Here is a 14,761-nt window from a genome sequence, read left to right as displayed (position 1 = left end):
CCTCGAGGAATAAGACGTCTTCCAGCGAGTACAAACTGCGCAGTGCCTCTTTAAAACTTTTCCTAGGCACGTTGCAGGACTCAAGCTGCTTTGAAGGCTTTCGTTGTCGGCAACCGCTTCTGTCTTCGCTCCAGTCCTTGCATAAATCACTCTTAACTGCACTCCTTATCTCCTTCTTGACGTACAAACAGCCATAACCTGTCCCATTAAACTTTAATTAGTTTAATGCTAATCAGATGTCCAAGATTACCATAATAAAGGACAAAAGTGGTAAAGATCTAACTGAAGCAGAAGACATCAAGAAGAGGTGGCAAGAATACACAGAGGAATTATACCAGAAAGATATGGATGTCTCGTACACCCCAGGTAGTGTGGTTGCTGACCTTGAGCCAGACATCCTGGAGAGTGAAGTCAAATGGGCCTTAGAAAGCACTGCAAATAACAAGGCCAGTGGAAGTGATGGTATTCCAGCTGAACTGTTTAAAATTTTAAAAGATGATGCTGTTAAGGTGCTACACTCAATATGCCAGCAAGTTTGGAAAACTCAGCAGTGGCCAGAGGATTGGAGAAGATCAGTCTACATTCCAATCCCAAAGAAAGGCAGTGCCAAAGAATGCTCCAACTACCGCACAATTTCACTCATTTCACATGCTAGCAAGGTTATGCTTAAAATTCTACAAGGAAGGCTCAAGCAGTATGTGGACCGAGAACTCCCAGAAGTGCAAGCTGGATTTAGAAGAGGCAGAGGAACCAGAGACCAAATTGCAAACATGCGCTGGATTATGGAGAAAGCTAGAGAGTTCCAGAAAGACATCTACTTCTGCTTCATTGACTATGCAAAAGCCTTTGACTGTGTTGACCACAGCAAACTATGGCAAGTTCTTAAAGAAATGGGAGTGCCTGATCACCTCATCTGTCTCCTGCGAAATCTCTATGTGGGACAAGAAGCTACAGTTAGAACTGGATATGGAACAACTGATTGGTTCCAAATTGGGAAAGGAGTACGGCAAGGCTGTATATTGTCTCCCTGCTTATTTAACTTATATGCAGAATTCATCATGCGAAAGGCTGGGCTGGATGAATCCCAAGCCGCAATTAAGATTGCCGGAAGAAATATCAACAACCTCAGATATGCAGATGACACAACCTTGATGGCAGAAAGTGAAGAGGAATTAAAGAACCTTTTAATGAGGGTGAAAGAGGAGAGCGCAAAATATGGTCTGAAGCTCAACATCAAAAAAACGAAGATCATGGCCACTGGGCCCATCACCTCCTGGCAAATAGATGGGGAAGAAATGGAGGCAGTGAGAGATTTTACTTTCTTGGGCTCCATGATCAGTGCAGATGGTGACAGCAGTCACGAAATTAAAAGACGCCTGCTCCTTGGGAGAAAGGCGATGGCAAACCTAGACTGTATCTTAAAAAGCAGAGACATCACCTTGCCAACAAAGGTCCGTATAGTAAAAGCCATGGTTTTCCCAGTAGTGATGTATGGAAGTGAGAGCTGGACCATAAAGAAGGCTGATCGCCGAAGAATTGATGCTTTTGAATTATGGTGCTGGAGGAGACTCTTGAGAGTCCCATGGACTGCAAGAAGATCAAACCTCTCCATTCTGAAGGAAATCAGCCCTGAGTGCTCACTGGAAGGACAGATCGTGAAGCTGAGGCTCCAATACTTTGGCCACCTCATGAGAAGAGAGGACTCCCTGGAAAAGACCCTGATGTTGGGAAAGATGGAGGGCACAAGGAGAAGGGGACGACAGAGAATGAGATGGTTGGATGGTGTTCTTGAAGCTACTAGCATGAGTTTGATCAAACTGCGGGAGGCAGTGGAGGACAGAAGTGCCTGGCGTGCTCTGGTCCATGGGGTCACGAAGAGTCGGACACGACTAAACGACTAAACAACAACAACAATCAGATGTCCAGTGCGCTTCCGATGCGACAGTGTCCCATTACAGCAGAGCTTTTCGCACAGCGGCTCAAGAAGGGCTGGAGAGTCAGCATCTTTTCAATAAAGGAATCTTGGAGCAAGCGGTTTGGAACTCAAATAAAAGGTTTATTTACACAAAACAAAAACCCTGGTGAAGAATCACACATTTCAGCAAACACGCCCCAAAAGAAAAAGAAGGGGGAAAAGGGCAAACACACGAGTGAGTTGACTATTTATACAAACTCACATTCCTGGAATCCTAACGACCTCCAGCTGCTCAGTGATTAGAGCGTCCTGATTAGAGCTTCTTAACCCTTTAATACCAACATGCTTTCTCAGCCGCAGCGCGCAGCTCTACGTCTGAAACTCTAGACCGCTGAAGCTCCATCTGAATCTCCTCCCCCCAGACACCAGTTTAAGACTCTGGCCTTGCTCCACCTCTTCCTTTGCTCTTTCCTCCTCTGGTTCCGCCCGTCCGCTGGTGTCTTGCCGCTCCTAGACTCTTCTGACGCTGAGTCCCCTGAATCTTCCCCCTGCCTCCGGCGGGCTTTAGGACCTGGTTCCCAATCTGGGTTTTCTGCTGTCTCACACGCCTGTACATTTGAACTTGGCGCGCGCGCCCAGCCGGCAACCTTCCTCCTGACCCTTACACTGCTCCTGTCACTGCTTCCCCCTTCGGGGGGGGGGGGCTAGCTGGACCTGACCTCCCCTCCGTTCCCCCACTCTCCGATAGAGGCGTGGTCAGCCCTGACTCATCTTCTCTCCCTGCTGGAGGAGACGCTGGCCCTGACACATGGGACTCTTCCCCCCCACTACGCTCTGGTGGGGAAGCTGGTCCTGATCTCCCGCTGCTGCTTTGGGAGTCCCCGCTGGCCCCTTGTTTCTGGTGCGTCCCCCCTGGGACCCCCCTTGCCCTGACCATCGGCGCCTCCTTCTGGGAATCTTCCGATCCGCTGGAGAAGCTCACGGAATCTCTCGGGTCACTGTCATACTCCCCTACGCTGCCCTCAGATTCTTCCCCTTCGCTCTCCATTTCCTTCCTCCCCTGTGCCTCTGTTCCTGAGCCCCTGACAGCAGCAAAATATGTTTTATAGAACTGATGTCTTGGGCACACGAGCAAAGTCTGTCCTGGTAGGGAACTCCTCTCAACCTGCCATCCAACACTGCAGAAGGAAAAACGTATACTGGGCTGAGGCCATTTAGGGCTTTAAAGGTCAGCATCAGCACTTTGAATTGTGCTCGGAAATGTACTGGGATCCAATGCAGGTCTCTCAGGAACGGTGTTATATGGTCCCGGCGGCCACACCCAGTCACCAGTCTAGCTGCAGCATTCTGGATTAATTGCAGTTTCCAAGTCACCTTCAAAGGTAGCCCCATGTAGAGCGCATTGCAGTAGTCCAAGCGGGAGATAACTAGAGCAGGCAGCTCTCTGGCGAGACAGTCTGTGGACAGGTAGGGTCTCGGCCTGCATACCAGATGGAGCTGGTAGACAATTGCCCTGGACACAGAATTGACCTGCACCTCCATGGACAGCTGTGAGTCCAAAATGACTCCCAGGCTGTGTACCTGGTATTTCAGGGGCACAGTCACCCCATGCAGGACCAGGGAGTCCCCCACACCCACCCGCCCCCTGTCCCCCCAAAACAGTACTTCTTTCTTTTCAGGATTCATCCTCAATCTGTTAGCCGCTATCCATCCTCCAACCGCCTCCAGGCACTCACACAGAACCTTCACCGCCTTCACTGGTTCTGATTTGAAAGAGAGGTAGAGCTGGGTATCATCTGTGTACTGATGAACACCCAGCCCAAACCCCCTGATGATCTCTCCCCGCAGCTTCATATAGATATTAAAAAGCATGGGGGAGAGGATGGAACCCTGAGGCACCCCACAAGTGAGAGCCCAGGGGTCTGATCACTCATCCCGCAACACCACTTTCTGGACACGGCCCAGGAGAAAGGAGCAGAACCACTGCTCCCAGCCCCTCTAGATGGTCCAGAAGGATGTTATGGTCGATGGTATCAAAGGCTGTTGAGAGATCCAGCAGAACTAGGAAACAGCTTTCAACTTTGTCCCTAGCCCACAGGAGATCCTCAACCAGAGTGACCCAGGCAGCTTCAGTCCCATGATGGGGCCTGAATTCCGACTGGAAGGGATCCAAATGGTCTGCATCCTCCAGGCATGCTTGGAGTTGTTTAGCAACCACCCGCTCAATCACCTTGCCCAAGAATGGAAGATTTGAGACTGGGCAATAGTTGGCCATATTGGCCGGGCCTAAAGATGTTTTTTTAAGAAGTGGTTTAATGGCCACCTCTTTCAGCGGGTCTGGGAAGGCTCCCTCGCAGAGGGAAGCATTCACCACCCCACAGAGCCCATCACCCAGCCCTTCCTGGCTTGCTTTTATGAGCCAGGATGGGCAAGGATCAAGAAGACAGGTGGTTGGTTTCAGTCGTCCAAGCAGCCTGTCCACATCCTTGGAGGTAACAGATTGGAATTGTTCCCATATAATATGACTAGACAGGACTCCAGCACTCTCCCACCTCGGCCTTGCTTCCACGGTGGAGTCTGCCTCCTTCCGAATCTGAGCGACTTTATCTGCAAAAAACTTTGCAAAAGCATTGCAGGAGATCCTGGGTTCCCTACCTGGCCTGATGACGAAGGTGGTTTCATTAGACTGTGAACCACCTGAAAGAGTCTCCTGCTGCTGTTTTCTGCAGATGCAATAGAGGAGGTGAAGAAGGTCCTATTCGCCGTCACCATCACCACTTGGTAGGCTCAGTGTTGAGCTCTAACCTGTGTCCGGTCTGATTCAGAATGAGTTTTCCGCCACCGGTACTCTAGCTGTCTGAATGATTGTTTTATCGCCCTCAGCTCTGTGGGAAACAACAGGGCTGTCCGGGCTCCATGCAATCGGAGAGGGCGCTTCGGAACCAGACAGTCAATAGCCCTGGTTAACTCTGCATTCCAGCAGGTCACCAGGAAATCAGCTGAAAGGCCATCAACATGGGATAAAACATCCCCTACCACTGTCTGGAAGCTATTTGGATCCATTAAGTGGCGGGGGCGGAACATCCGAATAGGTTCCACCTCCCTGCAGAGGGGAAGAGTCTCTGAGATGTCCAGTTGCACCAGGAAGTGATCTGACCTTACACATTGTAAAATGTGTAGCCTTCCCATTGACCCCAAAATGACTTTCTTTTATGGAAATCTTTTTTAATCTTGCTTTTAAATGAAATTTCTTTTCAAGACAGCTTACAATTAAACAGTACAGCATTAAAAAGGTATAAAGGTCATAAAACTGTAAAACGCCTTTTGAATCAATGTAATGGTAAGTCACCAAGTTGGATGGCTTTAAAGGGGGATTAGAAAATTTATGGAGGCTAAGGTTGCCAGTGGCTACTGTCAATGGCATGAGAACTATGTACTACTTCCAGTAGCATAGGCAGTATGCCTCTGAATACCAGTAGAGGGCTCTGAATGGTAGAGGGCTGTTGTGCTCATGTCCTGCTTTGGGCTTCCCGTCTGACAATGAACTGGAAGAACCACTGTTCACCATTGGTCACTTTTCTCCTAAGAAGGAGGAGATGAGTGAAGAAGACTTGCGTATAGTACGCAGATCTGAAAGGGCCACAAAAGGCAAACCTCCAAAGAGATTTGCTGATGAGTTTGCTAAGACGGCAACTGCTGTTCTTAGTAGCTCAGAGAAGGTGTGGGAACCTTCAAGCTTCAAAGAGGTTCAGGAGTTAACCTCTAAAGATGCTGAGCCTTGGCTTAATGCCATGAAGGCTGAAGTTGATTCCTTGAATAGGAACCAAACTTGGGAGCTGGTACCGGTAGTCCCAGGAATGAGACTGGTTGGCAGCAAATGGGTCTTCAAGGCCAAGACAGACCAGAATGGCAAGGTTGTCAGACACAAAGCCAGATTGGTTGCCAGAGGTTTTTCACAGGTACCAGGACAGGATTACCACGAGACCTACTCACCCACCGTCAAATATGAGAGCATTCGGCTGATGCTCAAGATCGCTGCGGAGGAGAAACTGCATGTTTCCCATCATGACATTAATACAGTTTTTTTGTACGGGATTTTGGGGGAGGAGCTGTTTATGCTTCCACCTGACGGGATTGCAGATACAGAAAGGAATGGTCTGTAAACTGCGGAAATCCTTATATGGTCTCAAGCAGAGTGCCAGGTGTTGGAACACGAAACTCACTGAGATGTTGCTTTCTCTAGGTTTTCACCAGGGCAAGGCTGATCCATGTGTGTTTGTCAAGGAGGAGGGGCAAAACAAACTGTAGTCAAAGTCAAAGTCAAAATGTTTATTCGGCTATTATGCCCATCATAAAGCACAACACACAAAACAAATCAAATAAAACAGCGGTCTTGTACAAGCCACAAGTAATATAACACAATTCACAGCTCACAAGGACAAATATTGGCAATTCAAAAGGAAAAATTAAGATTAAGATTAAAAATTTAAACACTACGCTAAAATCAATATCTGATGTCATTATCAAAAATTCTTATAGCTATCAATAATCAGCTAACATTCCATTCCGTCTCTTGTACGAGAGGACGGCTGTTAGGAATTTAGCAACCTGTAGGGTAATATAAGGATCCACATCTTGAAGACCCCAGGCAAGCTGTAGGTCTACTGGTTTGTCAGCCATAGGCTGGATTATGGAGTTTAGTATACTAGCACGAGCTGAACTGTACATAGGGCAGATAAACATAACATGATGTAGAGATTCAGATGTTTTCATTTCACAAGTACACATTGAAGGGACTTGGCCCTTAGTGAATCTATGTCTCAGCACGTTTGTTGGAAAAACATTGAACCTAGCTCTAATGAAGGCATATCGGTGAGATGCGGCCATAAGCGATGTTAAGTAGGACGGAGCACGGTAGATAGGGGTTATGCCAAGATTTAACGGCGAGCAGGCTCCCCCACCAGCTAAGAAATTTTGGTATAGCTCCGCATCATCCAGCCTTTGATTTATACACCTTTTTGCCACGTTTAGATCCAGTTTGAGCAATTCAGTGGGCGAGATCTCATAGGACAGCAATTTGGCATGGATTTTTCCTGACCACAAATTTGTGAAGTCATCCCGCCACATGCATTGAATGAGATAGTGGTTCGGGAGTTTATGCCATAGGGATATCCAATAAATCAAAACTCTCCTCCATAAAACTAACTCCACTGTGGGGATCTTCATTTCTAAGCGAATAGCCGCATTACTTACGCATGTTGGTAGTTTTAAAAGTCGGCGTAAGAATTGGCTTTGAAGCGACTCTAAAGGTGAGAGGTTTGCAAAGGCAGCCCATAAAGGTGCAGCATAGGCCATTGTGGCCATCACTTTGATGCTATACACTTTCAAGGCCGCAGGGATGAATAAGGCCCCCTCAGAGTAGAAAAAACGGAGGAGGGAGTGTGATAGGGCTTTTGTCTTGTTTTGAAGATATTCAACGTGCGCTTTCCACCCTAAATTATATTGAAAATAAATTCCTAAATATTTAAATTTATGTACTTGTTCGATTTTCGTGCCCTCCAATTTCCATGAATATAATTTTTGACTCCTTGAAAATATCAGTACTTTGGACTTGGTGTGGTTGATAGACAGATGATTAGAATGGCAATATGACACAAAAATCTTTAGTGCCCTCCTTAAACCCACTCTGGAGTAAGAGAGTAGTACCGCATCATCTGCGTAGAGAAGTAAAGGACAACGATAATCTGCTATACGGGGGGTGTGGATAATTTTTTTGTGAGTCGATTAATGGGTTCCTCATATCACTGATAAATAAGTTAAAAAGAAGTGGCGCTAAAATACAACCCTGGCGTACACCCTTATTTAGAGGCACTGGGTTAGTTAGGTCTCCAGCAGGGGATATTCTTACCCTGGCCACGGACCCGGCATGAAGTTGGGAGATAAGCCACAGGAGCCTTCTATCTATTCCCCAGCAGGCAAGTTTATCCCATAGTAATTGCCTCGGAATACTATCAAACGCAGCTTTCAAATCTATGAAAGCTGCGCAAAGTTGGCCCCGTCGAGGTGTCGAGTATTTCCGGGCTAAGTGATAAAGAATAATTGCCTGGTCTGTTGTGGATCGGTTTAATCTAAATCCAGCTTGCTCATGCCCAATCAAGTCAGCCTCAGCTGACCACTTCATCAACCTTGCCTGCAAAAAATGGGCATATATTTTCCCAATGGACGATAGCAGACTGATATTCCAGTAATTCCCTGGGTCACTGGGAGGGCCTTTTTTGTAGATAGGAATTATAATGGCCTCCTTCCACGTTCCTGGTATTAAGCCCGTGGCATTTATTGCGTCGAACGTTTTAGCTAAAATCCCTGCCCACCATGCAGAATGTAGCTTTATAGCCTCAACAGGGACCAAATCTGGCCCAGGGGCCTAACCTTTTTTCAGCTCAGCTATCAATTCTAAGATTTCAGCAGGGTCGGTATTGGGCCAGACGGGAATGGGATTAGAAGGTCTCCAGTGAGTGGCCGGAGCTTCTGCCACTGAGAAATATTTTCTCAGGAACTGCTCCCATGTAGGGGCCGGGATCACCGTTAAGGGGTATTTCGTGTTTCTTCCCTTTATTAAGGACCAAAATTTCCGGGAGTTATGAGATTTTGAGGCAGAAATTATAGTCTGCCAGCGATTTAAATGCCATTCCCGTTTGGCCGATTTCTGGGCCTGTTTGTATGCTTTTTTAGCCAGGGAATAAGATGGAGGTAAGGCCAGAGCACCGGAAAGTTTATAGTCATTATATATTGTATGTAGATGGAGTTTGGCTAGTTTACAAGCAGAGTTGAACCAAGGGGCACCAAATTTAAAATGATCGTTTTTAACTCCATAGGTTGGAGAAGTAAAAAAGCGAGTTAAAACTTCTATCAGGCAAGAATAAAAATTCATACAGGTAATAGGATCACGCGGGAGTATTCCTACGTCCAGCTGATCACCAGGAAACTTTTCTCGGATAAAATCCGTATATCTATGGGCGAGGGCAGGGGACCATCTAATCCCCTTTGTTTTAGTGGATGGCTCCACAGTCACCGGGATTGGGTGGGAGCGCTCGAGCATCTGCCAGTCAACACATAACTTGGTTGTCAGGGGAAGATAGTCACTAAATTGGGCATTATCAATTTTAAAAGAGGTGACATTCAAAAATAGATCCCGGGAAACCAATACATAGTCAAGAACACTGTTTGATTTTAACCCCAGGTGGGTGAACTCTCCTGGTATATCTGGAGGACACCTGCCATTTAATATAATTAAATTAAGGTGTAAAGTCATCTGATAAAGCATCACTCCCGCCTTATTGACTTTTACATCCTTTGATATTCTAGTGGGGATATATCCTAGATCGTAGGTTTGAGCGCCGGGGTCGACCCACCATTTAGACTTTATAAGATCCTCCCGATTTGAGGCTATCCGAGCGTTAAAATCGCCTCTGGTAATGGAGGGGACATTAGGATATTTAAGATAACAAGAAAGTAAAAAATCCTCTAGGGATTCCCATCTAGAAGTAAGATCAGCTACTAACCCTCCCGGGGGGAAATAGACATTTGTAACCAATAAAGAGAAGTTTCCACCAGAGATCAGTCCGGTAATAGCATAAGGCGGAAATGCGTGCACTAGTGAAAGTTTAGCCCGAAGTTTAAGGGAGATACCAATTGTAAGGCCACCTTTAGGGCGGCCACCATTCGTTGACGGGCTAGCAGGCAGACATATAAATTCAAAGCCATTTAACTCAATTTCCTCCTCCACCCAAGTTTCTTGTAATAGTATGATAAGAAAGGAATTAATATATTTTTGGAATTCTGGATCTGATTTTTTACTTTTACATCCAGCAATGTTCCAACTTAATATTGAAGGCTGGGGTTTCCTCGTTCCTCCAATTGACTGTCATTCGGAAAATTGGCTCGACTTTAATACGGGAAGAGGGGAGCCAATAAAGAAATCAGTTATCTTCCTCTGATGAAAAACCTCTCGTAAAAGCTGAGTGGGAGGATTTACAAGGTTGTCTGACTGTTGAACTTGGCCACTCGATCTACTAGGAGTAGGACCTTGAGCAGGGGTGGGCCCCTTTTCCAAAAGAGTTTGGTGGGCCACCCGGTGTGGTCCATCTATCTCGTCAGAAGTTTGGTCTCTCTGTAGCCTGCTACTGGTCTTTTGGGCTACTTGATTTATGTGGCCTGTTGGATCTTCAATTAGTTCCGTCACTGGTCTTGCTGTTGAATCCATAATACTCCGCAAAGACTGAGCGAGTGGGCTATTTGGGAAGGTTGGCAAAGGCACCTCATCTCTTGATTGGTCAGTGCTATAAGAAGGTTCCAGGTCTGGCATTGATGAATGTGTAGAAGGGGATTTTTCCTGTTGTGTGCTGCTTTCTTCGGGTATGTTTATCAAGGGACGGTCATGTAAATCTATTAAGAGCACGGAGGGTTGTTCTGGTTGGAGGGAAGGACTGGTAGTTGCTTCTTGGGGTTGTATCTTATCCTCCATTACCAACATACATTTAGCATTAGATATTGCGAGATCCATATGAACTGGTTCTTCTAGGATGTCATGATCGCTGTACATGGGTATTCTGGTGCTGAGCTTCCTGATAAGTTGGGTTTTAAGCGATTCGAGCCTATTAATAATTTCTTTTTGTTCCACCACTGGTAAATCTGCAAAGGAGGCAATGAGTTCGATCTCTTCTGGTGGTGTCAGGCCACTTTCCGGATGGTCATTGTTCTTTGCTAGGGGAGTGGAGGCCACATAACTCATCTCCTGGGGTAGAACATCCACTCCAGTGTCCACTGGTGGATCGGGTTTAGCAGATTTTAAGCCCTCTTTGGTTATTGCCTCCAACAGTAGGGGTTTAGGCGTAGGGTCTATAAAGGCTCTCGTTGGTGCTATCCCACAGCGAAACAAAAATGCTTTCCTTCGCAATATGATAGTGGGATTTTTTGTGGATTGGAATGCAAGCAGGACTCTCTGGGATTTATGATGATAGACAAGGGGGAGGACTGCACAGAGGTCAATTTGTGTTGCCCCCATATTTAAAAGCCCCATTAGGAGTTCCTTGGCACCGCCCAGAGTTCTCCATCTTGGGTCCCCATTTTGTATAGTTAGGCACACTTTCCTTGGTGTTAAAATCAAGGATTGATGACCTAATTGAAGGTTAAGGTTGTATTTAAATTTGTCAGTACGTTTGTTATTTAAGGACAAACTCCTCGTCCCCTTCCTCTCTTCAAGAGACTTAACACCGGCTGACGCTGGGGAAGTAGTAACTAGCTTTTGTTGGAGGCTGTGCAGTTGGGACGAAAGATCATCTAGTCTTTTGAATATACAGTGCAAGGTTTTGATTATTAAATGGGACTGTTCAAATGTCATATGATTGGTAGTGCCAAGGACCAGTTCCTCCTTCTGAGGAGAGACTACACTCTTACTGTTGCCCACATCACTTGTTATTTGAGGTATTATTCGCTCTTCATCTTTAAGTGCTGACACGCAATCAACCAGAGGGTTAAAACGGTTCTGAGTTTCTACCGTGTAGGAACAATCCAGTAGATTACTCCCTTCCTTAAAGTGACATGGTTCCACCCTTGTTTGCTTTGATCTTGGAAAGGGAACGGGGGGTGTCTCCTCAGAATCTCTTAGATGTTTCCCATGACCCATAATTCGGATATCGAGTAGAGGGGGGATAGTATTTTAACGTCAACTCAGGAGATAAATATTTCCTTCAAGCCTGCCAGCACTTGCAGTGGGGGTATATTTCACTGTCTGTTCATATGAAAGTCGGCGTCTTCACCTTCACCCTCACAGTCCGGCAATTTAGTTCTACAAGGAGACTACCGGTAAGCAACACAGACCATTCCTTTGAAGTCCTACTCCCACCAGGACTAAGACTAATATAAAAATTATCCTTCGGAGCTTATCGCAGGGCCCACCACGGGTCGGTCTCAGATAAAAGGGAAACTCCCAAAGGCCTCACCAGGAGTGTTGGTTTGACTTTCTTCCTCTGTTCGGCCAGCGCTCTGTTCGGAGGTAGATAGTGGCTTCCCTGATAGTTGTATTCCCTGCTCTGCTCCGCCGTACTCCAGTAAAACAATAAAACAATAAAAACAATAAAACAATAAACTAAAAGCAAAGTGAAGCGAGGAGGTGATAAAACAGCTGATAAGACGTTAAAACTGAGAGTTTAAAACCAGGAAGTGGCTAAAAACTACTTTAAAAACTACTTAAAAGCTTAACTAAAAGCAGAGGAGTCTGACTAGGCTGCTGTGTCCGTCGCCATCTTGGCTTCTCCTCCTTTGGTTTGGTTTGGTTCTACTTTGATTACAATGAGACAACTGATGTTCCCACACTAGGGCAGAACTACCGGGTGGCTCCAGGCTCAGCAGCAACCAAAGAAATTCTGTATTGTTTATGTTTTGTTGATGATCTTCTGATGTTTTGGAAGAATCAGGCTTTCTACCAAAGCACCCTAGCTCAGCTGAAGGAGCACTTTGACATGAAGGATCTTGGTGAGGTATCCAACTATCTTTCTCTGCAGGTGGAGAGAGACCAAGCAGGTAATTTTCTGGTACACCAAACACAGAAAATTGCTGATGTGTTAACCAGGTTGAATTTGGTTGATGCAAACCCAGCAGACACACCGATGGTGACAGGTTACCAGGTTGACAGTACTGCTGAAGCGTTTTCTGACACTACGCTGTACGGATGCATTCTAGGCAAGTTGAATTTCATTGCTAGATGCTCATGACCTGACATAGCTCTAAGTTGTAACCTGCTTAGCAGACATGCCAACAATCTTACTGTTCAGGATTGGAAAGCTCTGAAGCGCATAGCCCGCTATTTGAAAGGGACTATGCACTACAGGCTGAGGTTCACCAGTCAGAAGACTGGAGGTCTTGAAATCTTTGCAGATGCTAGTTTTGGAAGTGACACCACGGATGGTACAAGCACTTCTGGAGTATGCTACATGTACAACCACTGCCTGTTTGACTGGTTGTGCAAGAAGCAGACAACAGTGAGCCTAAGTTCCTGTGAGGCAGAACTCAATGCTCTGTCATTTTCACTCATGGATTGTGAATGGTTGGTGCAACTGTTTAAGGACATCAGAGTGTCTGTGAAATGTCCTGTACAAGTGTATCAAGACAATAGATCGTGTTTGGCTTTGCTGAACTCAGAGAGTTGCAAACAAAGGACCAAGTACTTGTAGATTAAGCTACATCGTGCAAGAGAGTGTATTCAGAAAGGACTCATTCAGGTGTCCTACATGCCAGGAAATGAAATTCCTGCTGATCTGTTGTCTAAGGTTGTTAACAGAGAACAACTTAAGGTTTACGTACAAAGGTTGCAATTGGGTTGAACCACAGGTACTACAGGTTACACGGAAAGGGGGAGGATGTTAGGATATTTCCGTTCCACCTTAAAAGGGAGCAGGATGTTTGTGTCACAGCCTGCGTATTTCCTGTTCACAGGATGTTTATGTTTGCTATTGCTTTCGTTTCTCTCTCTGTCTGAGACACTGACGCAGGCAGTCATGTCTTTCTTTGTTCTGATCAACGCTGAATAAAGCTTGTAAATAATGCTCTCCTGCATTCAACTTTTGGCTGTGCATTATCTGCTGACAGAGTGTGCATGAGCTCTAGATGTTGGGCTATTTTCTAGAAACTCATGTCGCTAATCGATGATACTGCGTGCCTACGGGAGATCGATGGATCGTCCGGCAGACGGCTTGGGGCCATGATGGACTTTATCTCCCTGGCAGTATCCCAACAGTTTTAAGGGGAGGGCCTTACTTATCAGAAGCAGTACCCCAAGAACACCAATATCATTTCATCCACTCAACCCAAATTAACTACACTACATGGACATAGCCACAGGGGGGGCATCTCCCCCCAGATCAAGTAAAACAATATAAATACTTAGCTAACTGACCAATCACGTCAGTTCAGCCCCCCCAACAGAAGTCCTGCCCACCCCCAACAAAAATCCTGTCCACGCCCACACTACACTACTGATTGAAATTAATCCATTCACTTGAGGGATGGCAAAGACAGGCTTTTTCAATTTCTGATATACTTTCTTTTCCAAATTCCTGCTCCTGCAGGTAGAAGAACAAGCAAGCACTACAGAGAGGGTATTTCAGGATCGGCAATACCAAATTGATGCCGCAATTGTGAGAATCATGAAAATGCGCAAGACTTTGAGCCACAATCTTCTTGTGTCTGAAGTATACAACCTACTGAAATTCCCAGTAAAGGTGTGGTATGGATGTTCTTCCTTTACTTGTTGGCAGTAATTTATTCCTACGATACTTTTATTGTGACAGTACTTTCAAGTGAAAAATTGTTTTGTTTTTGAGAATGTCCGATGAGGCAACTTCAAAAGATTTAGTCAGCCAATGATAAAGAATTCCAGTACAGAATAAATTAGGATGGCTGCCATTTTAAGCACTCAAAACATGTACCTGTATGCTGTGTGTTGTCAGAATTTGCCCTCCAGGATAGGAATACTTTGTGGACATAGTGGAGTGCATATCCAAAGAAGCTACTTGTGATGTAAACAGAATGGAGTTGTGAATCTTAGGAATCATAGAATTGGGAGGTACCCTGAGGATCATCTAGTCCAACCCTCTGCAATGCAGGAATATGCAACTGCCTCATAGGGGGATTGAACCTGCAACTTTGGTGTTATCAGCACCACACTCTAAACAACTGAATGATCCCCTTAACCCCTTTCTGTTTACAAACCGTGACACCCACTTGAAGGAATTGGGTTGAGCCTGATATCAAGTAAAAGCTGAATGATCATTATATACATATTTTAAT

General features: G+C 45.7%; 1 protein-coding gene and 1 long non-coding RNA gene across 3 annotated transcripts in view; one reads left to right on the top strand and one right to left on the bottom strand.

Moving 5' to 3' along the window:
* The window catches only part of LOC309523341, a 708,831-nt gene that overhangs the window by 67,864 nt on the left and 626,206 nt on the right, over positions 1–14,761 (bottom strand). The gene's annotated exons all lie outside the window — the stretch shown is intronic.
* The window catches only part of LOC309523301 (cullin-4B), a 236,591-nt gene that overhangs the window by 221,195 nt on the left and 635 nt on the right, over positions 1–14,761 (top strand). For both annotated transcript variants that reach the window (XM_082207090.1, XM_082207089.1), the window contains exon 18: positions 14,041–14,193. In XM_082207090.1, coding sequence (XP_082063216.1) covers positions 14,041–14,193 — 153 coding nt within the window. The remainder of the gene's footprint in view (positions 1–14,040; positions 14,194–14,761) is intronic.

The sequence above is a fragment of the Podarcis vaucheri genome (assembly GCF_965113315.1).
Source record: "Podarcis vaucheri genome assembly, chromosome: W".
NCBI lineage: Eukaryota > Metazoa > Chordata > Lepidosauria > Squamata > Lacertidae > Podarcis > Podarcis vaucheri.
The sequence above is the reverse complement of the archived record's forward strand: the minus strand, read 5'-3'. Positions and strand labels throughout refer to the sequence as shown.